Here is a 27,956-nt window from a genome sequence, read left to right as displayed (position 1 = left end):
GTGGTTTGGACATGGAAAAAAAGCAGTGCAGTCTCCCTTTTTGGCATCGCAAAATCGGAAACTACGAATCGGAAGCTGACTTCAGCAGCGTCCCAACAAGCATGGTCTGGAGAAGCACCGTGGGGATCAGTCAGTTGTAGTGAAAGACACATTGCAACCTGCAGCTTGGACACTACTGAAGCAGCATGTCGTGGCTCTTCGGCTGGGGGAAGGGCTCCGGGTCGCCGCCGGTGGAGGATCAGACTGGGGCTGCTCCCTCTGAAGGGTCCGGGGGAACACCGGGAGGTTCGGGGGGAGACAAACCCGGAGATAAGTGGAGTAACTTTGACCCGACTGGGCTTGAGAGAGCTGCAAAAGCTGCAAAGGAACTCGACAAATCACGTGCGTATAAATGACCCCAGATTAAAAATAAATATCTTACTTTCTTTCATCGTACATGTGCTATTTTTTAAAGTTCAACATTTTCCCTACTGAACTGGACAAACTTTCCCATGAAAAACTGGCACGTTGTGTTCTTTTCGGATGAGAGCGCTCCACGCCGAAGTCCATACAAAATGTCAGGATTAAAGTTAATCGTGTAATTTGCAAAAACATACACCTTGAATATCATGTTATCAGATCACTGCTAATCTGTCAGGTGTAATACTTTAATTCGGCACATATTACATGTCAGAGTGACCTGCACAATAATAACATTTCAACTTTCATAACTGTTTTACCTCCATCAAACACAAGGCCAAGGACTGACAAGAATAAATAAACAAAATAAATCAATTTGAGCATACTACAATAATATATGACCTTCCTGAATGTGATGTATTTTATCAGAAACTAAGTCTAAAGGAGTTCTGCGGTTTATGTATTTTTCGGGTGTTTTTAAATGGAGTTTGGTGTGCAGTTTTTGTCTTCTTCCAATTTGGCGGGGGGATTATTTACAATGCTGCATTCACTCGCTACAGATTAACGACACATTAGATCACGGTTCTGTGTGTATGCAGGATCTTATAGGTTTATGTAATTGTTACTTCGCCACAAGTGGATTAATTGACCTCCACAGTCTGCAGCAAAGTTGGAGAGTTTTGGTGGGCGTGTCAGTGAGCAAAGAGAACAAAGTGTCCCTGCGAGCTCAGCTCTTCACCTGTTCCTCACATCAGTCCCCGCATGTCACTGTGTGCATATGAACATGTTTAGGACTGTTTACTACATGGGGTATTTTTACCCACCACAGTACATACCTGTTTTTAACGATGGTCACTGTATTCACCTTTAAATTGCAGCATATGCTTTCTACAAATAGACTCCCTTCTGCATCATCTTGTTGTGGCTGTTTTAAGTATATTATACAGAAAAGTGCAGCTATTGTTTTTTTTAGTGTTTTTTATTTTTCAACAGGACATGCCAAAGATGCGCTGGCACTGGCTCGTATGCAGGAGCAGACTGTACAGCTGGAACATCAGAGTAAAGTGAAAGTAGGTGTTTGTGGAGGGGGGGTTCATCGTCCGAGTCAGGCATATCCTAATTCTGTGATGAACTGATACTGCATTTAGAAGAAGTGATAGGATAACCCTGATGTCAGTAAACACAACGCTATCCTCCCCAACAGGAGTACGAGGCGGCTTTGGAGCAGCTGAAGGGTGAACAGATCCGCATCCAGGAGGATGAGAGACGGAAAACACTTGGAGAGGAGACAAAGCAAAACCAGGCAGTACGGAAACAACATTCAACACATTGATCCTTTTCTTACAGTAAAACATGACAAAAATAAACGTGTGTGTGAAGATTACAGGAGTCCTCTGATGTGATTCCCACTTTCCAAGTTTTCACCAAAAAGTAGTATGCAGTATATTTTAGACTGACTGTTTGTTGTATCACCTCTAGAGGGCACAATACCAAGACAAACTTGCCAGGCAGAGGTATGATGATCAACTCAGGCAACAGGTAATCCTTTTGAATGGACACTTGTAATAAATATCAGCTGTACCTGAATGCAGAGTTCATGGTGTGTTGTTGTTTTTGGTTTTTTTTTATCCACAGCAATTCCTCAACGAGGAGAACCTTCGCAAGCAAGAGGACTCAGTGATAAAGCAAGAGGCCATGAGGAAAGGTAGAAGATAAAACCAAATGCACCCTTGATGATGTCATATAAAAACTCTTTTATTATCCCACTTAAAAGTGCAATAAGTAGGATTTGTGCTGCTTCATAGCAAAGAATTACTGTAATATATCTGCAGGGGTCAATGAGGGTGTTGACCAGTGACTCAGATTACATGAGTTGCTGTGAGATTTGTGGCTCTCTACAGTCTCTGTATGGCCTGCGCACCACACCCTTTGGATATAAGACTCACAAAATGTTAATATTCTATTTTTTAGCATCATGATAAATTGTCTCTTCACTAGGCAATTGCATTGTGTCTGTGCTCTCATTAGCCAGGCTACTCCTCTTTTTGTCTTAATTCAAAAAGGAATATAAAACAAACAACCAAAAATGTAAACAAATACATAGGTGGTGGTGGTGGGGGGGGGGGGGGGGGGGGTACATACAATCATAATCATCAAAACAAAAAGAGCTATGTTCTTATTGTTTTGATTGATTTCATAGATTGTTTATGAAGAAAATATTAATTTAAAGCTTTCCTAATCAATGTTCTTACATTAACGATGGGTCACATGACTGTGTGTACCGTGAAAGAGGTCACACGTAATGACAAACGCACAGAAAATTATCATCCGACACTGCAGCAGCCAGCTGCTCTCATATCCGGCACGCTACCTGCCAGCACTAAACAGCAAACAAGTTAGCAACTGGCTGGTGAACACAGAGGAGCATTTAGCAGCTAAAGAGCCGGATAGATGCCTCAACCAGACCTAAAAGGAGAAACCAGAGAAACACGACTCCAAATGAATGTTGCTCCATGTCTACTGCAGGTGTAAACGGGCAACTGTTTGGTTGTATGTTCACCATAACAACTTTATAAGATGATATTTAGTCCAGTTTTGTGTTTACAGCATGTTCTGCTGCCCCTAAGTGGCAAAAAATGAATGAATTCTGCTGTTATTATCAATGCTATTCATTTTTTTAGTTATTGTATGTTGACTGTCATTGCAGCATCTTGTACAGCAATAAAAAAGAATTAAATGACAGAGACAGAATATGAGATGATAAATAAAGAGCAGGCTCAATTAAAGCAGTCACAAAATTATCAATAATTCAGTAGTGAGTTTGCACTTCTATAGAAAAAATGTATATCACAAGTTAAAAATGCCATTATCAGGAAAATGGGACTAGTCAGTTACAGGCCGCTGTGAGCTGTGTCACAGGTAAATCATACCTTACTTAGTGGCCACTTCATTGTCAAATGCATTAGGTTTCCATATTAGAAGAGCTTGTAAGTGCAAAGAAACTTTTAATCAGTTCAATCTAGTTTTCACTTTGTGTTATAATAATTGATTTAAAGTAGGTCAGATGCTCAGCCCTGTCAGAAGTAATCTTAAGCATGTAGTTATTAATGTCTGTGTCTCCCCCCCAGCTACCATCGAACATGAAATGGAGCTGAGACACAAAAATGACCTGCTTCGCGTTGAAGCGGAGGCCAAAGCCCGCGCGCAGGTGGAGAGGGAAAACGCAGACCTGATCAGGGAACAGATCCGCCTGAAAGCTGCTGAGCACCGACAAACTGTCCTTGAATCTATAAGGTGAGGACAAAATGACTTTCCACTTTCCTTAATCCTCAGGGTAACTGGCATGTTATCTTCCAGTATCTTCCTCGGCTGTCATTAGCTGTTAGACAAAAATCCCAGGGTGCAGCAGTGACTGTGGCTGCCACAGTGGAGGCAGTCAGTGTGATAATTGGGTTTTGTTCCTGGCAGGACGGCGGGAACGGTGTTTGGGGAGGGATTCAGGGCCTTCGTCTCTGACTGGGACAAACTCACAGCCACGGTAAATCCATGTCAGACCTGTCACGCTTTGTCACACTTTCACCACAGGAGGACCGCAGAGGATTGTGGGAAGCAGCGGTCCTCATGTTTGATATACTGTGTGTTTAAAACGTGTGTGTGTTTGTTTTTGTTTCCGCCCCACAGGTCGCTGGGTTAACCCTGCTGGCTGCAGGAGTGTATTCTGCCAGGAATGCTACAGCGGTGGCTGGGCGCTACATAGAGGCTCGCCTGGGCAAACCCTCACTGGTCCGAGAGACCTCCAGGATTACTGTTGCAGAGGCCATCAAACACCCAATCAAGGTCAAACTGCATCCAAATATATAAGGCTAGATGTAGCTCTAGATGTACATACGTATTATTTCATTATTTTGTTGGTTATAAGAACCACTGAGTCCTGTTTTTAATCGAGGTTTTCAACATCAGTCTAACACCTGGTAGTGTATCAACTGTATTTTCTGACAAGAAATAGTTTAAGTGGATTTGTTTACTCAATTATTATCTGCAGCATGTCCCGCTAATCCTGCCAAATGGGCTGAATTTAGGAGAGCTTTAGAACATAACATGAGAATAGTGAAAACTTCAGAAATGCTATCAGTTATACCAAGTGTGTAAAATGAATGAATACATTAATTTTATTCCTCATACACCAAAATTATAAGGCGTGGATGAGCGCTGAACGTTTCGAGTAGTTATTTTCATTGCTGCTTTGGTTATTTTTACACATTTTTACCCCCAAATTTGTATGATAGACAAGAATGATGTACTTTGAATGATGAAGCTTCTCTGTACAGTATGTTATGAGTAGATAATAAAACTATAATTTAGTTAGTCTTAAATTTATAAGCACTCAGATATCAAATATAACTCCTGTGATAGTTGTAACTGTTTTAAATGATTTGTGGTGATCAGTAAAACAAGTTGGCATGCAATTCCCTCCTGTTACAATAACCTGCTGTATATTCTGTTAACCAAATATTTTAGACAACCAAACGTCTGAGAAGCAGACCTCAGGATGCGTTGGAGGGCGTAGTGCTCAGTGTGAGTATTGATATCTGTTGCATTTGATATTTATGTAGTCGTTTTATGACTTGAAATGCTGAATGCTGTCATTGTGCTCTGAATCACGCAGCCAGCTTTGGAGGAGCGTGTGAGGGACATTGCCATTGCTACTCGAAACACACGGCAGAACAAAGGCCTGTACAGAAACATCCTGATGTATGGACCCCCTGGGACTGGAAAAACACTTTTTGCCAAGGTGTGGCTGAGTCACTAATCTGCCCAGTGCTTTTATTGAACAAATCACAGTATAGATACAGACATGAAACGGGATGAGAGAGAGAAGTGTGATATGCACCAAAGGGCCCCGGCCGGCATTGTATTTTATTAGTGTTTTGTGTTTTTGGTTTTTTTTTGTCCAAGTAATAATTCACAATTTTTTGTGTGCACTTTTGTTTTTCTAATATTTTCTGCACTATTGATTGCACCTGTTATAGTTAATTCACAAAAACCTTCACATTTTTTTACCTAATACTCAGAGTCTGGTGGGTATTTTCTGGCAAAAATCTCCTCCCACATGACTGAAATCATCTTATTTTACTGGTTTGTAAGAACCAGGTTGTTAGCATGAGCAATGATTGCTGAACACAGAAAATACCAGAGCAATGACTGATAATGAAACATTTCACCACACAACCTTACAGATCTTTAAAATCTTTATGTACAAAAAGCTTTTGATAAATTTCAATTCTTTTCCAGCTGTATAGCAGTATATTTTCCATATCTTTAATTTATTATTTAATATTTTTAAGATGGTTTTGCATAGCATCGTTTTCTTTTTTGCCCATCTGGCCCTTTCTGAACAAAGCTCTTTCCATTGCCTTTCAGAAACTGGCTCTCCATTCAGGGATGGACTATGCCATCATGACAGGTGGGGACGTGGCTCCCATGGGGAGGGATGGAGTTACCGCCATGCACAAGGTGTTTGACTGGGCAAGCACCAGCAGGCGAGGGTAGGCCATTTAATTAGTTCCATCAACACTGAATGAATCAGCACAACAATGTATAAAAGTGAAAAGTCAAGTAGGGTAGATTTGTTACATATATATCTGCTGATATCTGACTGGCTAATTTCATTAAAAGCCTTAAAGAAAATGGCGGTTATTAAGCTCATTCTCTTTGATGTTCTCTGATCCTCTGCAGCCTCTTGCTGTTTGTAGATGAAGCAGATGCATTCCTGCGTAAGCGAGCCACAGTGAGTTCAGCTGCAGTGTCATATGCATGATGATGATGCCCTCTGTTTTAATCAAATATTCACAAGTCATGATTTTTGCATTGCAGGAGAAAATCAGTGAGGACCTCAGAGCCACCCTCAATGCCTTCCTCTACCGCACTGGGGAGCAGAGCAACAAGTTAGTATCTTACAGTATTAACTGTGCATGGCTGGACATGAAAAGGTCGCCGTCATGACTGAAAAGGTCACTGACCCGGTCTAAGTAGTCATATTTTCTCCTCTCAGGTTCATGCTGGTGCTTGCTAGTAACCAGCCAGAACAGTTCGACTGGGCCATTAATGACCGCATTGATGAGATTGTGAACTTTGCGTTACCGGAGCAGGAGGAGAGAGAGAGATTGGTGCGCCTGTATTTCGACAAATTTGTCCTGGGTCCTGCCACTACAGGGAGACAGTGAGTACACTTACTGTATTTCAGTTACTGCTGCTGTACAGCAGAGGTGATTTACTACCACAGAGGAAAGCGTTGATCCCTAGAGGTCGCCTCGCTAGCTCAAGTTGCATAATGGTGTGTATAATGTATTCAGTCCTGAAACCAAAGTGCTGTCTGAGTCTTACTTATGGCTTTTCATAAAATGGTGTTTAAGTTCTCAGGAAGTAGTGCGGTAGCTGTTGCAGCTGAGTGTATTGGTTAGATGAAACCAATAATGTATGTAAGATCAATGATAGGAACAAGTTGAAGCTCAAGGCTCATTTGTTGTTCTTTACCTCAACAGGAGGTTGAAGTTGGCTCAGTTCGACTACGGCCAGAAGTGTTCAGACATTGCAATGCGAGCAGAGGGCATGTCTGGTCGTGAAATCTCCAAACTTGGTGTGGCCTGGCAGGTAAGAAGAAAAGCCTGTTGATGCAAAATATGAATCAGCTTAGAAACAAATCCAAAGCCAAACTTTTATTTCCTTTGTTGTTGTTGGTTTTTTTTTGGAAGGCTGCAGCATACTCTTCTGAAGATGGAGTTTTGACCGAGATGATGATTGACTCAAGAGTTGATGATGCCATCAAGCAGCATGCACAGAAAATGGACTGGCTGCTGACGGAAGCAGGTGAGGGGGTTGGCAAGGTCGGTGTTCTCCTCCCTAAGGAAATGGCTTCAAGAATCGCAGGCCAGGAAGCCGCAACTCTTGCACAAGCTGAAGATACATCCGCACAACAAATCCTTCCACTGCTTGAGGTTGTGAGCAGCGCTGCCCAGGCAGAAGCAGCCCCTTTACCCTCTGAAGTGGAGGCAGATGTTATCCTCAAGGATGCAGCCACTTTGGTCAAAGAAAGTGAAGTTGTTGCTGCACCAACTGCTGAAACCGTTGTTGAGGCAGCTACTGCTGTGCCGTCGGTGCAGGAGGTTGAGGCCATTAAGGATCTGACTGAGGAGGTTTTAGGTACAGCTGCAGCTACAGACACTGTTGTACCTGAGATAAAGGACATAGTCACTGAGGTTAAAGAGGCTGAGGGTACACCAGCTTCCACTGTCCAAGAAACTGCTTCTGTGAGTAAAGAAGAATCAAGCACTGATGTTGCTGCGCAAGAGACCCTGACTACAGAAGTAGCCATGGAGGAAAAGGATATTGCGGCACCCTTGGAAATGACAGTCTCTGCTGTGGCTCAGGAGAAGGAATTAGACACTGTTGTCTCTGAGGTTGTCCAGGAGCCAGAGGCTACCGTAGCTGGACTCTCCCAGGAGACTGTTGTTCAGCAGTCTGAGTCAGCAGCCACATCTGTTGATGGTGTAGAAATTGAAGCTACGAAGACTGCTGAGGAGCAATCAACTGATGCTATGAAAGTGGCAGAGGACATTGCAAACAATGTAGCTCAAGTGACTGAGTCTGTGGCAAACATTGTGAAAGAGGCTGAAGTAATTGCAACAGATGTGGCCAAGGTGACTGATGCTGTAGCAACCATCGCAGAGGAGATGGAGGCAGCAGTCATCAAGGACGTTGAAGTGATGGAAAGTGAGGTTGGCAAGGTCGCAAATGAGGTTGCAGTAGAAACTGAGCCTGAAACATCACAAATTACTAAAGAGGTTGAAGTGGAAGTGACAGTGGTGGTGAAGGAGTCTGACATTATGGCTGCAGAGGTTGCCGAGACTACTACTAAGGAAGCAGAAGTCACCCCATCAGAGTTTGCAGTGGAAACTGAATCCACAGCCTCAGAAGAACTCAAGGAGCCTCAGAATACTGCTACAGAGTTTACCGCAGAGGCTGAGACTTTGGCAACAGCGAAAGACCCTTCAATTACAGAGGCTGCTGCCAAGGAAGATGAGGTTATCTCAGCAGAGGTTTCCAAGGAAGCAGAAGTCGTACTGACTAAAGCAACCCAACCAGAGTTTGCACTGGAAACTGAACCTGTACCTTCAGAGGTAGCTAAAGAGGCTCAGACTGTGGCTGCAGACTGTACCGTAGAGACTCTGGCTACAGAGATTGTCAAAGAGCCATTATCTACAGAGACTGCTTCCATGGAGGCTGAGGTCACCACTGCAGAGGTTTCCAAGGAAGTCCTACCAACCAAGGAGTCTGACACTGTAGCTACAGAAGATGTGAAACTGCCAGAGACCACTGAGGTTGCTGCCAAGGAGGCTACAGCCAAAACAACAGAGGTTGCGGAGGAGGTAGAGACTGGGGTAACTGAAGTCCCTGATGAAAAGGACTCAGCAGCTGTTCCTGACATAAAAACCAAGGTTGATACAGAGACTGTTGTGTCAGGACAGTCCGAGACTCTTGACAGTCCAACCGCCAAGCAGTCGGCTGAAACCAGTCAAACTGAGAGGCCTCCCAGCGCTACAGAAGCTGAAACCAGTCAAATTGAGAAGCCTCCCAGTACTACAGAAGCTGAAACCAGTCAAATAGAGAAGCCTCCCAGTACCACAGAAGCTGAACCCAGTCAAACTGAGAAGCCTGAGAAAAAACAGAGTGCAGATGGCACTGACAAACCTCAAGCCGACTCTACTCCAACAAAATGATAACTTGGGATATTTGATGAGATGTAATTGTAAAAAAGATTGTAAATCAATCCAACACCTGAGCCTTATTCCTCATGTTTTCAAAGGGAGAAGTCTGAATCATTTACCCTGAATTCTGTCTGCTCTTCTATCAATACCGTTGTAACCCAATGCCCAGGAATGCCAAGATTAAGCTAACAGTTTGATTAATGCTTGTAGGTTTGCAGAAGTCTGAGTAAAGGGATGTATGGACACATCCACCAAATGGACCATCTGAAATGTTTGCTGAGCGGTTATGGCAAGAGTTCAATTACACGTCGGCAAAATGTTCATTAAGAACATTTCTTCCCTGGCTCTTCTTAGCAAGACCAGTGCAGTTGAGACCTGACCTTGACAAATATTATTTTCACCTTCCATGGTGTGACAGTGGGTCCTGCTGGTTAAAGGGTACATTGACAGTTTTTCAAGTTTGTCTTAAAACAATGGTCCCATATGAACATTGAAACAGGTTTTGCTCGCTGTAATCTTTCCTCCTGTTCATACTAAGATCTCCTCTGAATGCACTTACAATGTAAAAGATGGGGGACAAAATCCACAGTCTTCATTTTGAGCAAAAATGCATTTAAAAGTTTATTTAAGCTAATATATGGCTTCATTCATCTGAGTTTCTCAAATAGTCTTTTTTAGTAAAAAAATAATTCCCTCTTTGTGTCTCAATGGACAGTGTTTTCCTGTTCAGTTGCAATACAAGGATCGTAACAAAAAGAGGGAATCTGGCACTGAAACGAGTAACTTTGAAAGATATTGACTTGAAAGTGCACTATGAAGCGATCTCTTAATGGCCAGTATGAACAGGAGGAATAATTACAGCAAGAAAACATGTGCTAATGTTCATTTGGGCTCCTGACTGTTGTTTTAGGACAAACATGAAATTGTGAACCTGTCTACTACTGTGAGCCATACAGGTGTTTTTCAAACACTGTGCTTTAGACTCTGTGATCTTTCTCGCACATGTGCAGAATAAAAAACACACACACACACAAAAATGCACCAACACTAAAAAAGTTTATATTCATGCTGAAATGATTAACCAACCAATCAATTAATCAACAGAATTGAGTGGAAATTAATCAACAATTTTGGTGATCAGTGAATCGTTTTAAAGTCATTTTTCAAACAAAAATTGCCAAACATTCACTAGTTTCAGCTTCTCAGATGTCTTTGACTTTTGGGCTGTTGGCTGGACAAAAAAAAACAAGACATAATGAACTTTGTTTTTCGGTTTTGTGACATTTTGTAGATTAAACAGTGAATTAAAAAATACTGTAGAGATTAATCAATAAAAATAATAGTTGCTATTTTTAGCTCTGTCTTCAAAATGACAATGTGAATACTTGTGGTGGAAAATATTTGTGACTGTCCATTCAGATTGAAGAGGTAAACATGTATTTGCTAAAGAACAGCCAAATGCTGCCTGTGAAACTTGTCATAATGTACCACTGGATAATAGCGGAGGGCTTTTCTCAGTTGCATAAGGATGTCATTGGCATTGTTAGTCATTTCAGAAGTGTTGTTAGTCAGTGCTTATGAAATTTCTATTTGAATTATAATAAACCGAACTGAAGTTGTCAGCATGACCTCTCTGTATAATCTGTCTGTTGTTTCTGCTCTGAAATAACCTCTCACTATGAGAATGTGTTCTCAGCTTCGCTCATATGATTGGAATGACACAATCAAACATCAGAGGTCACTGTTGTGCTTCAATGGCACTTTTAATAAAACAGACATTTCATCCTCACAACAGCAATGTCTGGACAGAGAGGGCGAGGGGGGGGGCTGGGTGAGGGTTCCCTCTGCTGATAGGCTGGTTGCTCCTGATAAGTGAGAGGGAATTGGATAAAGAAAATTGAACTGTGCTGTTGAGCACATTCGTGGGGAAGATGGAGGGGTGTGTGTATTGAACTGACTCATCTTGGCTGGCATTTATTTCTCCTCCTGTGTCTTCTAACGAACGATAATATAGCAAAGAGAACCCCGACCACAACCACGTCCGCTCCCCTCCCCCTCACATATTTACAGGAAAAATTAATACATTCAGTTAATTCACTAAGTAACAAAGCTAATTAATCTGTGTTTTTAGCAGAAATCACATGGTTTCACATCCAGTTTTCAAACGGACTCGTCTTTCTGTTCCATTCCTATAATCTTTACCCACACGGTCCATCATTAGGTTTTCTATTGATAAACGACTCACACAAAAATCCCCCCACGCACCCCCTTTTAAAGACTGTTAAATCCCACTTGCCCGTATTTATAACTATTTACAGAAGCAGCAATCTAACCATCACAAAAACCCACCCACCCACCAGTATCATTCGCCCCCTCCCACACCAACAAAGTCCCGCTCCCACCCGATAGAGAAAAAAAATATCATGACACCCGTCTTGCCGCCCCGTTCCATACACTGCCCACATCTTACCCTGTTCTAAAAGAGCATGCCAAGTTTAACAATGAACACAGAAAATGTCTCTATACAGAAAAAACACCCTTAAAAATGTCTTTTTTTTTTTCTTCCTCCTCCCACAATGGTGGACATGGTGCTGACAGGGGCCGGGTTTTGACATAAGAAAGTCCTGTCATGGGGTTTTAAGGGGGCCATGTTATGAACAGTGGGAGGGCAGTTTTCCAGGGTCTCTGAGGCAACAATTGGCCATGGGGCAGTTTGGGAAGGGGAGTGAGGGGTTTTGGAAGGGAGGAGTAAAGAGATTTGAGAAGGGGCGGGGTCTAGTTTTTTTTTTGTTTTGTTTTGTTTTTTAGAGTCAGAGGTGGCGGGGACTGGGGTGGCCGTTGTGGTAGAGCTTCTGCTTGATGTGGACCATGTTGCCGCTGGAGTCTTCCAGCTGTCTGAGCTGGGCCCGGCGACGGAGGTCTCGAAGGTTGCAGAACTGGGGCAGCCATGACCAGGACGGGGTGTCTGGAGAGAGGAGAAGAGAGGCAATGGGGCAGTCAAGGGAGGCAAGTGTTAGCATCAAGCCTTAGCGTTAGCATGTATTATGTATACACTGAAGAACTGGAAGTTGTTATTTTGAATTTGTTCTAATGCAAAACTCAGATCTGATTCCTCAAAGCAGATTTCACAGGGTAAATCAGAACTGGATACTATCAAAGTTACATATGTAATATATCACAAGAAATAATCACAATATCCATGAGCCTGAAGAGGAAAATGTAGTCCCAACACCCAACCCCTTTTTTCTTTTTACTACTAAGCAGGAATCAAACCTACAGTGTACGTATTTACTGCGTTATAAAGTGCTCTCAGGTTCATAGTTTTATAGACATTTGAGAGGAAAGAGTGTGCAGGGATTTTAGAAATACTGAGGTTATGAGTCCTGCTTGCAGCTTTGACGAGTAAGACTTTTTTGCCTAGTTCATTTAAAAATTACAAACTAGTAGTCTTCTGGTTATACTACTTCATCTTTTCAACACACGTATTAAAAAATGACATAATGTCGTATTTTTTATGTAAATGTTACAAAGAAATTGCAAGCATAGAAGCCTAGAAAGCATACAGCTGCTGATGTACTGTATAATATATATAATGTAAGTTACATTATTATATATTAATCCTTATTAATCCAAAAATACTCATCTGGTGGCAGTTTTCTTTAAACCACATCACATAAATAAATTGATTGATTATAATTTATAAAGCCATATACTCTGCAGGATGATCCAGCACACTGAGTAGCTACAGCCCTGAACAGTGTCTAAAAATGTTAAAGTTTATTTTTTGACATTTTGCTTTCATTTGACAATTGACAGTAGAGACAGAGAGGACACATGGGGAGAGAAAGGGAGGGTGGGTGGGGCTTGAGACAACTAGGTCATGGCGACACCCCAAGTTTGAGCATTTGAAAAACATGAAAACAAGCCAATATTTCAATGACAAACTGTAATAAACTGGAAGAAGATGAAGCTGCCAGAAAGCAGAACCTTTCTGAGGTCAAATGGAAAAGAATGAAACATCATTAATGTAACAGAAAGTGATGCGACACCGATGCCAAAGTATCAGTATTTTATTGTAATCACAATATATCACAACATTATCTGCTCCCCTACTCTACTCCCACTAAACAACAGTATAATAGTGTAATAACAGTATATGTGAGCTTGTTAACCAACATTGTTTAGCTTGTGTAGCTGTGCAGATATGAGCAAAGAGAAACTGAAAAAAAAAAGGCTTTTGAAGACACACTCATGAGATCAAGACACACAATAGTGTAAAATCCGACTTAGCCCTGGTTTTCTGCCTCTAAGTCCAGTTAGAGGCAGACGAGACACATCAACAACCAGCAACACAGAGACCACATTTCTGAGCTGTGAACTGTCCTTTTCGTTAAAATGTGAATGAGTCCAAGTGCCTCTGTCACTCAGTTTCTCCTGTAATATGTATGAATGGTGGCCATGGCTTTCTATATATATATATATATATAAAAAAAAGGATATTGACTTGTCATTTTGTCCATCTCTGATCTGATGCATTTCTTTCATTATGACGACTGAGAGTTGAAGAGTCCAGAAATGGTCTAAATGCTGCTTTGCTACCCTCACAAGAAAACAATTTGAGCAAAATATATTTTTAATTTCATTTTCAGATTGTCAGATTTTTAAAGGAAATCTCAAAAAAAGGGTATATTTAAAAAATGCAGGCTCTGTATCTTAAAATCATATCTTCCATACAACATTTAGTATGTTCAAAGATGGACCAGTTACGCCAAAAAAATGACCCAGAATCAGCTGCATTAAGGTTTTTGTACTCCCTGGTGCGCTGCATAAAAGTGAGTTATGAGCTCCACACAGACCTCAGACTGGAAAAAGCTGGTGTTTAATATGTCTTTTAGCCACCAGCTTCATCACAGCTGTAACAACTTTTAATTCTGGGAAGTAGGGGTGAGCTTTTTTTTTTTTACAGCGAGGGCAGAGTGACAGAGACCAGGTAAAAGATTGGAACGTTGAAATATTGGATGAGAATGGAAAAGGGCACCAATCTGTTCAAGTGCACCACGGCGTTGCCCTTCATTCTTCACATTTGTGTCTGGACTGCTGCACATGCCCTGGCGTTCTTTCTCTACGGTCAAAAGGATTTTACAGGTGATTTTTAAAGATGTGCTCACCTGTCAGATGCGTCTCTCTGTCTTGCGCCTACCGTTCTTTACGTACAGAATGCAGAGGCTTTTTAGAGGCCAAAAAAAAAAAAAAAAATTAAAAAAAATCAGCGACTGACTGGAAACAAAGTGGGATTTCATGAATGTGAGGGGTAACGTGAAGAGGGGAATGGCGGAGCAGACATTTGTGCTTGTCAGGTTATAAACCGGAGCCGGTGAGGCGGAGTGAGGTCCACAGAGACAAGAGGAGAGAAGGAGGGGAGAGCCCCAGACAGCAAACCCAGTAGCAAATGGCCCTGCTAGAGGATGAGCGAGAGGAGGGGTGGTAGGGGTGGCGGCGGTGGTGGTGGTGGTGGTGGTGGTGGAGTTGGAGGGGGGGAGGTGTTGGGTGGAGAGGAGGTGAGGAGGGAGAGAGAGTGAGTTATTTATAGCTGTGAATGGGTATGCTGTCCACAAGGACTGCTCTGAAGGGTATCCAAAGGAAAAGGGGCAACGAAGACAGGTTTCTCTCATTTGAATAAAAGGATGGAGATGGAGTCGGGAGAAATGATAATGCGAGGCGGAGAATGGGAGGCGAAGACGCAATTGTTATGCTCTTTTAGGGTGGGGGGAGGTTAATGCTGAACGCCAAGTCATCATTTTCTCCATTTTTGAGATACTTTTTTGTGTTTCTTTTTCCCCGGTATCTTTGCAAAAGACTCTCTGGTATCAGATATTCACAGTGCATCAGCGATAAGGGGAAAAAAAAAAAAAGTAGTTGCAGCAGGAAGCACTGTAAAGGAAATGGCCAGGAGTAGATTCAATAAGTGAGGAGGGAGGGGAGAAGGAGGGGCTAGAGATGGAATTAGGAGGGAAAAAAAGCAATGGGAATCAATGTGCATCTCAATGTGCTGTGTGTGTGTGTGTGTGTGTTTCTCACTTGCCATTCCAGCTGCTCTCTCTCGTTCTATTTATAGCTCTGGAGGAGAGAGTGTGTGTGTGTGTGTGTGTGTGTGTGTAAGTGGGGGTGGGGATGTGACAGAGTCTCCATCCTGCACCCCCCCCCCCCCTACCTCCCAACACGCACACCCATACACCCTTCCCCACTCTGTCAGCCTCACCTTCACTCCTCATCTCAGGAAGGCTAAATGAGTGTGACCTAGCATCAACGTCACAGCCGACAGACACATATAGACACACACACACACACACACACACACAGAAGCGAGGGGCATTCCCTCCCAGTATAAAAGAAGAAGCCTACAGTATATCCCCCACTCTATAACTGCTGCTAATGAATATGGATGTTTCCTCCTCTCTGGGTGTTTTTTTTACGATGATGTATTTTACACTCTTGTACTAACGCACTGGAAAAAACAGCATTGTCTCACTCGCTGCTGCAAAACTGTCTATGTGCAAAGCAGCTGCCTGCAACTGTCTTCAAGCTCGTACAATTCAGCTTAAACACTGAAAAAATATGTATACCACATGATATTTTCTATCCTAAAAACCTGTATTAGTGCAATTTCGGGTTCACTTCAGATCACTTTTAAGAACTGTTCATCTTTTTATTCTTGCTTGATGCTTCCCTATCCTGCCTGAGGAGCTTTTCCATGGCGGTCAGACTATCCAGGTCACATATCACCTACTTTTGTTTTATCCTTAAAACCGAGGATCCAGGCCACCTCCATAATACATACCTGTCCTGACACCGAGCGCCGCCAGGATGTTCAACCAGCAATTCCTGTTTTTACAGGATTTGTGGAAATCTTGAAATGTCACTCATTTGTGCCCTAAATTTTTATCCTCGCTGGGTGGATAAGTCTGTGAAGCAGTCACGACTGTGAGAAACTAAAACACTGTAATCCAAGATGCTAATAGCCAGCTCGTCAGTGAACATCTCGCCAGTGCACGGAGATGATTCCTCTGCGTTGCTGGCGGTGTCTCTTCAGCAGAGCACCAGACTATGAGGGATTTCATGCTGTCATGTCATGATTTCACACGTGTGTCTAATATGCTGCTTAGCTTTAGAGTCACTGAAAGCCTTTTATTTCTTTGCCTGTGTCTGCACAACCACACAAGCCAAATGAATGTTGATGAACTACACACCACATGTTCTGTCTCATTAAATCTGCTGCATTCCTTTTTCTTTTACTCAAGTAACATGCATCCTTCATCTGTCAGGAGGGGACGGTAAAAGGAATGAACAGATAGAGGGAGCGCTGACAGGGACAGGAAATTAAGGAGCAACTGTCACACTCAGTTGGATTTAAACACATGGTATGGGGGAATATAGCTTTCACTACAGCGCGGCAGATGGTGGGAGGGAAGTCATTTCTCAATCTCAGTTTCTGGTGTCTCAAACTGGAGCCTGGTTTGAACCAGTTTTGGTGACTGCTGTATATTATACTCATATATGTGTTAATTCTTGTTATCTTTAGTGTAATGTGATTATACACATCTACACACTAAGACGTTCAATCTATCCATCCGTGCCTTTCTGTAAACTGTTCAATCTATATTTTACACATCAGGTATAGTAGATATAAATTATGTTGTGTCATATTTTGTTTATTGTCATTTACTGTGGACACTTATGGACCACATTGAGTTTTCATTGACCTGAACCGCATGCCTTTACCACATGGACTGGAGCAGGAAAACCATGCAAACGTGCAGACGGCATACATGTAACTCCATACAGAGAGCTACAGGGCCAAAGTTCACACCAGGACTTGCTGTGATGTGACAGCGCTAACTGCTGAACCACTGTGCAATCATAATGTTCTCAATGACATTTGCAGACATTTCTGGGGCATACAGCTGCTCTTGAGGCAGCAGTGTTGTCATTAGTTGTGTTAAAGGCCCTGCATACGCATGGTAAAGCGGCACAGGTGATTTGAATGACTTTGGCTGATTAAACATCTCTTCAGGACTGTGTGGGCATGTACAGACTGTGTTTGATTGACATCTGCCTCCCTCTCCTGTTTGCTTTGTTCTGTGGGATAAATTACACTTTTATCACTGGGTGTGCGCCAAAACCTGGAGGGTACAATGCTGGATTGTGCAGGTAGGTTGTAGTTTCCCCTCAGTTTGAGTTTAGTATGCAAATCTGCACGCTGTTCGGGCCAACTTGAATTGACAGCTCTGTGCCACAAGTAAACTAAATACCAGATATACCAACAGCATCATAGTGAATAGTGGCTGAATTCTTTTTCACTGTTACACTGTCATGGGTAACTGGGACACTTGAATAGAACAGAGCCATCGTTAATGTAATTACCAATACCAGCAAGTCAAAATGTCTGCTGTAAATAACGCTTAAATAACATGTGTACCCCTTTCTGATGCAAGCAAGAGCCCAGAATCCATGTTTGCTGTCACTGTGAATGCAGATTGTGGTATCCTGGTCAAGCGTAATGACTGGTGTCTTGTTATTACCATGATGTTGCTGGGCAAACTGTGGAGACTCCAGGAAGTTGTTAGTTGCAGCCTAGTATTAATTCTGCTTGACCTTAGTGGTGCCTTTGATTGACACAGTGGACCACAATATTTGAATCAATTCTCTGAAAAGCATTGTTGGCATCAGTGATGTGGTGCTAGACAGATTTACTTCATACCTGATAAAACGGTCTTTCTACTGTGGTTTATGGACCTCAAGCTCTACTGATGTCCCCCAAGGGTCTATCTTGGGTCCCTGCTTATTCTCTATTTATATACTCTTCTTGGGGCTTATCATCCACAGAAACAGACTTAATACTGTTGTTATGCAGCTGACACACAGCTGTAAAGCCCAATAAAGCCCTGTATCATAAATGTATCCTGCATTATATCATGTCTTTCTCATATTAAGGAGCAGATGTCCAAAAATTTCCTCCAGTTGAAATTCTCAGAATCTGAGATCCTAATAATTATTCCTCCCTGTCTCCTTACTAGCACTATTAATTATCTGATGTGTAGTCTTGGTAAGCTGTCAACAAATGTGAGGCCAGAAGCAAAACATTTCAGGTCTGTCATGAGATGCTCAAGTGGTGTACTGTAAGTGTGTTTTATTTAACTAGAGCACGTCACTAAGATGACATTTTTTCTTTTATTTGCAGCCCCAGAGAAGGTCATTCATGTTTTTATCTCCTCCAGGCTTGATTATTGTGACATACTAGTGGTCTTAGCAGGAGAAATATCAACATACTACAGTTAATTCAGAGCACTGCTCCCAGGCTAATTGCACTCTCTAAGAGGAGTGACCATATTACCTAAATCCTTGTTACCCTCCACAGGCTGCTTGTCAATTTTAGAATTGATTTTAAGGTTTTATGTAAGGCTCCTGCTCCTGTGTGTGATTTGTTAACCCCACGTGAGTCTGATTGCTGCTTGAGATCCTCTTTCAGAGCCCTTAGTGATTCCCAAGTCCCTCCTCATCACCAAGGGAGACCAATCTTTACTGTCTGGAGCCCCAAGCTGTAAATGTCCATGAATTAGTGCCCTGTTTTAAATCCTTACTCAAAACTCACCTTTATCTTCAGTATAACCCTAATTTTTTTCAAAATTTTATTGTAGTATAATAGTATTTTACTAAGTTTAAATTGGTACTCCAGGAATTTAGTCTTGCATTTTCACAAAAGTGGGAGACTTGCAAGGTTTTAAAAAGTCAAAGTAAAGATATTCTGATTTACAGTACTTAGTATGGGTCAAGCTCTAAAAATAACAGATTCTACATTTCCCATAATGCAACTGGATAGACCCTTACTGCCTGGTTAATGCCAGTGTCGTTCAAACTCTACATCCCCAGTTTGTAACACAGGTTTTCTGGAAAAAGTTTGAAGTCCTGAAGCCCAAGTCTAAAAAATAACCCTGATGATGTCATTAGGGTTATTTTCTCAGACTTGACAAATCTAAACTGATCATGTGTTAAATCGGTGGAGTGCCCCTTTAATCATTGGTTAATATTATCATTACTTTTACACTGGAGAGCACTTTGTAAGGTTTTTTTGTAAAGTTTGTATAAAAGTTTATTCTTACACTTGCACTTAGCTCAACTGCCAAATTGAAGCTAACATAACGAGCCTATAGCTATCACAGAAAGCCAGTTATCTAGCCAAGAATGCCAAGGTCATGAATGTAATTTGAGAGAATTGCCATTTTGTTACTTAGCTAACTCGTACCCTGCAAAGCTGTTTTTTTGTTGCTGTTGTTGTTTTTTTGTCTTGCCATTAAAGTTTTAAAAAATTAACACTTAACCAAGTGTTAATTGGTTGGTTGCATTATCCTAATTATTTAAATTTCTAATAATATTCTATTTTGTTTTACTGGATTGCTTTGCTATTTTGCTATTGCAATGTCCCCAGTGAGATCATTAAAGGTTTAGCTTAGCATAATAATAAGCAATAGTAAGCAGAAATTTTGTATCAAACGCTTAACATTTCATATTATATCCAAACTAGTGATGAAAAGAGATTTAACCAAACATGCTGAGAAGTGGTTTTATTTTTGTCAGCTGTCACAAAGACATTAACTTCTCTGTTTGTTTCAATGCTAACACAACATCTTATCTAACGGGCTAATACTGAGAGACCTGTCAGAGCAATATAGTCGTATGATTACACAACTGTATGCCATCAAAATTAATTTAAGAATGATATATTGAAGTAAGTACTCTATCTGTAGGAAATTTAATATGAATCAGCTGTTTGTGAAAGAAACAAGAGCAGTAAAAAGGCCAAATTTAATCATTTTGTTGACTCAGATTAAGTTTTTCACAAAGATCTATCTCTATAAAAGCACTCCTAACATATTTTATATCCTGAATTTGTATAAAATAATGATTACAATCGCTTTTGTTTTATCACACCTCTATTTTTGAGATTTAAGGTATGATTTTATGTTGTCTCATTAAATAATTTTCTCATAAGTAATGAGTTGGATATATTCAGAATATAGTAATTACATTTAATGATGATTTTATTACATTAGCATATGACTGCTGCTGTTTCCTGAAAACAAATTAAGAGAATTATTAGTGAAATAACGTGAAGTGAAGTATAAGCCGCCCAAAAAAAGAAGACAGCAATTTAAATTTAGCTTAACCTCATCTTATAGACTAGGTCTGAATCATCACACAGTTGGAAGGTTTGGCTGTGATTTTTTTTCCAAGAGGTCGCAGTCAACTGAGAAAAAAAAAATCAGGCGAGAAGAGCCAAATATGGACCAAGCAATGGGGGGAAGGTCATTTTCCAGAGCTCTACCAACTGCTGTTAACCTGGCAGACGCTTATACATGCAGATACATGGTGGATGGTTACAGATACATACATTTCTGCATACAAGCAATGTGCTGATACGATTTGCCACCACAAATCAGGCTTTGAATTATAGATACTTTGATATTTCCCCTGTCAGATTAAGGTCAGATTAAGGTTATTCAAGTTTTTGTGCCTTTGAACATGCTCTGAACATGTTATTTCCTGTCATGTAGTAGCGCATTCGCACCTCAGTATGCACAACCGAAATGAACAGAGGAAGATTTGTATGAAGTCTGCTGATGTTTTAGGGTTGCTGAGCTCATGTTTCAGTTTTGTATCTGCACTCTGCAGCAGCAGCATCAGCAACAGCAGCACCTTCAGCCAAATAGCAGACATTGTCCAGCTTACCGTAGTAGCGACTCGCCCTCCAGGCCCTGACGGCACAGTGTAGGACTCCGTCCAGCCACAGCAGCAGCCAGCTAATGCAGAAGCCCAGCAGCAGCCCCAGCATCAAGTCCATCTCCTGCTTGGTCACACTGTCACTCACAAAGTAGTTCTCTGATGAGTCCACCAATGAATTGTCCCCATCATATGGGATTACATAGTGGACATGATGCCTGGGAGGAGGACAGACAGTGTTAGATATATCTGAGAAGATCTAAATCAATATTATGTCCTTGTAAGAATCATTAAATTATCGCACAATTTTATAAATCAAAGAGGAAAGAGGACTTTCCATGGACACTTTTGATTTAATGTTATATCGTATATATATAGTGGAAATTGTGAGAATAGTATTTAATATATACCTCTTCTAATTTGGATAATGTCCAGAGAATTCTAACTTTTAATCAAATTGCACTATTGGACACTTTGCTGGAAACCCCCTCCAGCACCCGTGGGTGTCCCCAGGCTGCACTTTAGGCAGCTGTGGTTGAAATTTTTAAGGTTATCCAGAGATATCCAGCTGGTGAAATTGCAGGAAAAGCTCATGACCTGAAAAAAGGAACGAACATTTTCTCCCATATCCTAACAGCCATACCTGCCCATTAAAAACCTTTCTGGATAAATAAAACATTGCAAAGACAAAAACAGTGACTAGTGATTATTCTGTAAAATAGGCGTTACATTAAAAAGAAAGCTTGATTTTTTTTTTCTCATCTCACTTTGGAATTAAAATCATTCTTACTAGAAAGTCCCTTTAACTTCGTTCCAAGTATGAAAGGACTCAATATGAATTGAATTTTAATTGTTTTCTCCACAGATCCACAGGCTGATTGCTACTACACAGGTTTTCACATCGCACAGGAGACGAAAGAAAAACTGTGGTGAAAAATATGGAAATGTTACGTTGATAGAATGCAAATCTAAAGAAAACTAATGTTTGTAGTGATTGCAACTAACAGGAAGAACATGCACGATAAGACACACAGCAACTACTGATCAGCAATCATCCAGTTCTTTACATTTACATTTATTCATCACGTTGCCCAGCGCTGATGCTCCACTTCTCCAATAACTTCTGTCTTCTAAAACAGATACGTCCCTCAGTTGAAAGTCTTCCTATACTCGTATTACCTGCCCTCCTTCGAGGGGATGAAGGCTTTTTCCAATCACAACACAGGCAGTTGTCTAACAAACACTGGAAGGGAACACAGTGGGAGCTGAGAGATTAAACTGCTGGAAGGGAGTACAGAACGATGTACACTCACACCCTTTGGGACATTACACTGCGAGATAATTTAATTCCTGTCACTACAGAGGGTTGATAACAGGTTTGGACTGATGCAGGACTTTTTTTTACAATAAAAGAGTACTCCAGCGATTTAGTATTTCACTTCTACCTAAAAGATGTGCAAGAGACTTCTAGTATGGGTCAAACTCCTACTGGATCCTTCTTTCCTATAATGCAACATCATAGCATTTTCTTCCTGCAGCCTAGTAAATGCCCACATCTTTCTAAACTGCACATCCCGAGTCTGTAACTCAGGCTTTCTGATACAAATTTGTTGTTTCACTTGGTGTCACTTGAGTAATTTTCTGAAGTCTTTGACTAGAAAATTTACTTCGACATGTAAAATCCTATGATGCACTAGAAGTTATACTAATGTTTCCGATTTGATTAGAGTAAATTGAGGAAAAAGTGAGTATCATGAGCTGCTGTAGACAAAGACAAAAGCTCAACTTCATTAACAGAAAATCTACCCACGCATTTTGATTGACAGATGATCTCTGGGTAGTGCAGTGCACAAACAAACACCACAGCACTTAGTACTGAATATGGAGAGAAAAAGATCTTGCAGATTAGCACATTAAGTATCTTACTGAAGACGTAAAGCCACATGAGGGATCAAACCCCCACTATTGGACCTCACTGTCCCAAGCCATCCAGTCACTGAGGTCCATTAATGCCAAAAAAAAAAAAGCTATTCGTAAAGATAAGCCACACACTGAAAATATAATTTTTTGTCACTGAATTCACCATTGTTTTGAGGATAAACTGTCTTCCGGGTCTTTTTCTTTTCTCTGAAGAAGGCTTTTGCCCAAATGCTAGTAAATAAAGCTGCCTGTATTCCTTTAAACTATCTACACCTACACCCTGCAAATGATTGTGAGTCTGTCTTCTTTTCTAGTGAAGAAAAAAAATAAAACTATTACAGTTTTGCATGACACACACACAATGAGAAGAGTGCACCCAGCAGCACACACAATCCACTCCTAGATCTCTTCCCTGCCTCAGAGGCAGCTATAGGCCGGGCTTTGGCCCGTCGGAAAAAGCTACAACTACATCCAAATCAGAGCACAGAGGCTGCCAAATAAAATGACACTGGCTGTGTCCTCAAGCCTGATAAGGTGAGCGCTGTGGGCGTCACGACACTTCCACGCCTCGTGGATGCTCTTTTCATCCACAGAGTTTCTGCTGTTTATGTGAAAACAGATAACTGACTCTCACTCAGGAGTGTTTCCAGGTCAATGAAAGACACTGTGCCTACAGTAACCTGGAAACTAACAATAGGGGCAGAGGTTTGACTGTGCATACTGTACAGTGGTATGGAGCAGAGCTTATGTATTATCAAATACCTTCATAGGAGAAAAAGGAACTTTTTGGCATCATAGATATGGAAATCACTGCTTAACGCTGCTGATATTACTTTATTTTCTAACAAATCCTGTTGGCATTCATAACCAGGGCCCTTTTACAATAGCAAAGATGACATAATTGTAAAAATAATATTATAATATTACTTAAAAACAATCAGTAATCATTATCTCATCAAAAATTCTGTCTCCAAACTGCCATTTCTTCTGTGCGTGTGTGTCTAGATTAGTCTATATCACTTCACATCTGTCAGTGCACGGAAGAGACCTTTCCAAACTTTGACTCTTATCCCTATCTGACAAGCATAATCTATCAGTGTCTGATGATGACCCATTTCTGGATTTACAGGCTAAAAAAACACAGTAGCACTGGCCTCTTAATGCTGCTAATGAGCTGCTAGTATATCAACCCCCTCACTGCAGCATGCACACTATAGACTGCTGTTTTGTTTGAATGTGCATCTGTTCAGCTTGCACCAACATGAATAGTGACATACCCTTCCTAAAGTACTAATCCTGGCTGTATAGTTTGGTCGCCTGCAGGACATGGTCCAACCAGAACCAAATATCAGAATATAATAGTCCTATAGGTGTGAATCTATTGGATGAAAGGACTCTTACTTTAAATCTTGCTCTAACACTGTTGCCATACCCTCGGGCACTGTGGATAGTTAAGACCAGAAAAAACAGAGGCCCATTTGTGCCCTATGTCTCTGCTTCAGTCTGCTGTATCACATTCTTATACTGTTGATGGACAATGCATGATAATGCTGATTAACTCCGAATTAATATATTAATGAGTGTCCTGGTGCTGTTTTTCCCCCACTTCAAACCAGCTCTCACTGTGACAGCAACCAGCAGGTAGGCTGATGAGCAGCCAGTACCCTCAGCCCCATAGCACTTCTTAAGCCTTAGCCACTCCACTTCAGCACTCATATGTTCATAATTGGCCCAGCAGCAGGTTTATATTGTCGCCGACACCGTGTAGGCCCGTGTGAAAGCGCACTTGATGCTCAGATTGTTTTTTGAACGGCCTTATATTGCTCACAGTTCATTACCTATTTATGGCTCCGACACACACCTTGGTTATATGCAGCAAAGCCGAAATCCTCGCTGGCGATATAAAAACACACCGCGACCAAACGTGTCATCGAAGCGAAATAAAAGCTGTATGGAAACACCAGCCGCTATGTAAGAGCACAGACAGGCTGATACCAGGTTGGCTTTGCGGGGCTCCACCGACACAAATCTTCGAGGCCTCTTCAGCAATTAAGAATTGACGGGTAGAAAAAAAAAAGCACAAAACACCCTGTTTATCCCAAATATTGTAGGAGGATGATGGCATTTACCTTCCACAGTTGCAGTGACAGACGCGGTCCTCCCCTCGTAGATGCGGTAAGATGTAGTTGTGAAAGCGATCCAGTAGTGCGTTCATGTCCATTAAACAGGCTATCGCCTGCAAAGAACCATGCCAGTCAGCTGGGACATGTCAAGCAATAGGCTAGGCTATTCCTACAGACAGCGAATGATTCTTTCCATTATTATAAAGATAAATAACAATAATAAGGATCAAAAAAAAAATGAAGAAAATAGCCTTGGCAGATCCTCCCGATTCTAAGAGAGGGACTCTTGCCACAAAACGGACTTAGATTATTTATTTATGACAGCAGGTAATTATACTAACCTACTTCCACATGTCATTGATAGGCCTGCTGTGAGGTAGTTTCTCGCGAAATGTGATACATTTATGGCACATTTGAGATAATTAAATTAAATATTAGCCTCAGTTCGTAAATTAGAAAACCATATTGTGGCTGAGGGAGGTGAAGATGTCTTACCATTACAACTGAAGCACCAAGAATCATAAAAATCATGGTGGTTGTGATCATATGCATCAAAACTTCCAAACTGGCCGCCGTCCTTTGGCCCGGGGTCCTACCCGCGGCGGTGGAGACGCTCCGGCTGGGCTCTGGGCGCTCTGTCCCGGCAGGAGCCGCTCATGGAGCCGCCGCGCCGCTCCTGGCTCCCCGTCCCTTCAAACTGCCCGGTCTCCCTCCGTCCCCTCCTACACACGGCAAGCCGCTCTCTCAGCCTTCACTGCGCCCTCGCCATCCAAGTATCCCCCCCTCCCCGGTCGGTCGGATGCGGCTGCCGGTCGCTCCAAGGAGGCAGTCTTCTCCTAATTATCGATGCAAAACTGATCCAGGTGCGTTTCTCTCTCTATCCCAGTTTAAAAAAAACATACAGAAAACAAGTGAATGGCTTCCTCGATATCCTCTAACGGGTGCCTCGGTATCCTTTCTCCCCTGTTCCAAGTTATTCCACACCGGGGCTGCGCTTTAATACCGGTGAATTCTTCTCCTCCATCGGCGAAAACGGTCGATTTCTCTCGCCTGGACGTTTCACAGAGCTGCACCAACTCCTCTCACGGCCATCGCCCTCGTCTTTCTCGGAATGCTTGATAACATCGACATGAGGTCCAGATAGCTCCGGTCGGGAACTAGACCCACCCTGCGCCCCGAGTCCAGTCCGGATCCAGCAACGGCAGCTGCATCAACGCCCGGAGCCAGACACGCATGATTATCCCATCCTGGCTTCCAGCAGCTACACGAGCATCCACTCCCACCTCTAAGAGCGTGTGCGTGAGTGTGTGCGCACGCGTGCGTGAGAGAGAGAGAGAGAGGGAGAGAGAGAGGGAGGGAGAGAGAGAGTGTGTGTGTGTGTGTATAGTGGGCGGTATGAGAGGGGAGAACTGCAAGCTGCCTTTATGGCATAGTCCTATAGGCTCATTATTTATAGTGGGTACCTGCAGATGCACTGGAGCGGGCTTCAAGAATGGCACTCTTCATGATGATTTAACCTCCTTTTTCTCCAGAGGCTTAACCCCCTTTTACCCCGCAATTCCTGCACCCTGCACCCCACTCACCCTCAACACACACACATTCACCCCTAACACACACACACACACACACACACACACACACACACACACACACACACACACACACACACACACACACACACACACACGCACAAACGCCGCCTTGCATTGCAGCGCTTCAGTTTCTGATTCTGCGCCATTTTTGCTGTTTCTTGTCCTACTATCCCGCTTGTTTGCCGCCTAAAGTGACCAGTTAGTCTTAGATTTTAAGAGATAGAGAGAGAGAGAGACAGAGAGAGAAATAAACCTGTGTTTTTATATACAACCTTTATAAGTTTCTTTATAAGCAGAGACAGTTTTCCAGGGTGGGAAATCAGAAACTCGCAAACCTCAAATGTGTCTGGTCAAAGTAAGACAATGGCTTATGACTCTGAAATAATATATTATTTTGTCTTTGACAACTGTTAAACAAATGACACAGAGCTAACTTTGAAAAGACATCTATCCTGAAATCCTCCCTGATGGGATTTTATATAACCTCCATAGATGTCTGATGATTCTTTCTCTCCATTGTAAAAATATAAAATACAATATCATATGTAGATTTAACAGTCCAAACTACAGCACATTACAACAAACCCATGCATAGATGTCTGTGCCTGAGCTGCAGCTGCATGTAACCATTCTTCATTCAGACACAAGCCATCCTATAAAATGTGAACCAGAGGAGAAATGTCAAAGTAAAATCTAGGCCAGCAGTTCCCAAATGCATCAAGTGCTCCCTGAAGCACTTCCTCAAGTAGCCCAACTAATCAGCTTTAGTAAACAATGAAACAAAAAGCTGCAGGTTGATGGATAAATGTTTCATTTTACATGGTGCAATCACTGCAATGCATATGTTTCAGCACCCTGGACAGCGACCATCAGCAGCACACAATTTTACCAGCAACAGCTGCTAAAGAACTATTGTAAAAACCATAACATTGTTCTAACTATGTTGTTCTAACTACTGAAACAACTAGCCAATTACCAATCTTATGGTATATGGTATTGTTGATAAAGTGCCCTTTGCTGGTATAGACTTGAAAACATCTGCTGTTGTTACCCACAGGCACACTGCTGGTGTTACTTCATTTCGACCTCCCCCAGGGAAGAAACACAGCCAAGCTGGGCACCAGAGTAGCAGATTCTAATTAAAACCTACAGGGGGTAGAATGGGGGTAATGTAAACATTTAATAGTAAAATGACTTGACACTCGAACAGTCCCGGACGTGTGAGTGCAGCTACAAACTCAAAGTTGAATATGAGTTAACAGCACTTGTCAGCTTTAAAAGTGAGTCATCCATTTGCATTAAACTCTAAATAGCTGGCCAAACAAACAAACAAACAAACAAAAACATGCACACAATATAATGAGGCCCCTTTTGCAGCAATG

General features: G+C 41.9%; 2 protein-coding genes across 3 annotated transcripts; one reads left to right on the top strand and one right to left on the bottom strand.

The window, feature by feature from the left end:
• Positions 1-68: 68 nt before the first annotated feature.
• LOC121896321 (ATPase family AAA domain-containing protein 3-like) lies at positions 69-9,688 on the top strand. Of its 2 annotated transcripts, XM_042410129.1 has the most exons (17): positions 69-381; positions 1,393-1,469; positions 1,604-1,705; positions 1,879-1,938; positions 2,035-2,104; positions 3,528-3,693; positions 3,868-3,937; positions 4,081-4,236; positions 4,918-4,974; positions 5,066-5,191; positions 5,821-5,945; positions 6,136-6,187; positions 6,274-6,344; positions 6,452-6,619; positions 6,942-7,050; positions 7,152-8,510; positions 8,709-9,688. In XM_042410129.1, exons 1-17 carry the CDS (start codon positions 186-188, stop codon positions 9,174-9,176), a joined length of 3,432 nt encoding a protein of 1,143 aa, XP_042266063.1. In that variant the 5' UTR covers positions 69-185; the 3' UTR covers positions 9,177-9,688. The 2 variants fall into 2 exon arrangements, with proteins under 2 accessions (XP_042266063.1, XP_042266062.1); XM_042410128.1 differs by having other exon boundaries at positions 7,152-9,688.
• Positions 9,689-11,752: 2,064 nt separating this feature from the next.
• On the bottom strand, positions 11,753-26,504 carry tmem240a (transmembrane protein 240a). The gene is made up of 4 exons (XM_042409416.1): positions 25,478-26,504; positions 24,989-25,095; positions 20,949-21,157; positions 11,753-12,129 (listed from the first exon to the last, which is right to left on the bottom strand). The coding sequence occupies exons 1-4, from the start codon at positions 25,532-25,534 to the stop codon at positions 11,975-11,977; spliced, it is 528 nt and encodes a 175-aa protein (XP_042265350.1). The 5' UTR covers positions 25,535-26,504; the 3' UTR covers positions 11,753-11,974.
• Positions 26,505-27,956: the final 1,452 nt, after the last annotated feature.

This window comes from Thunnus maccoyii, chromosome 4, assembly GCF_910596095.1.
Source record: "Thunnus maccoyii chromosome 4, fThuMac1.1, whole genome shotgun sequence".
Classification (NCBI taxonomy): Eukaryota; Metazoa; Chordata; class Actinopteri; order Scombriformes; family Scombridae; genus Thunnus; species Thunnus maccoyii.
This window is presented reverse-complemented; position numbering and strand designations above follow the sequence as displayed.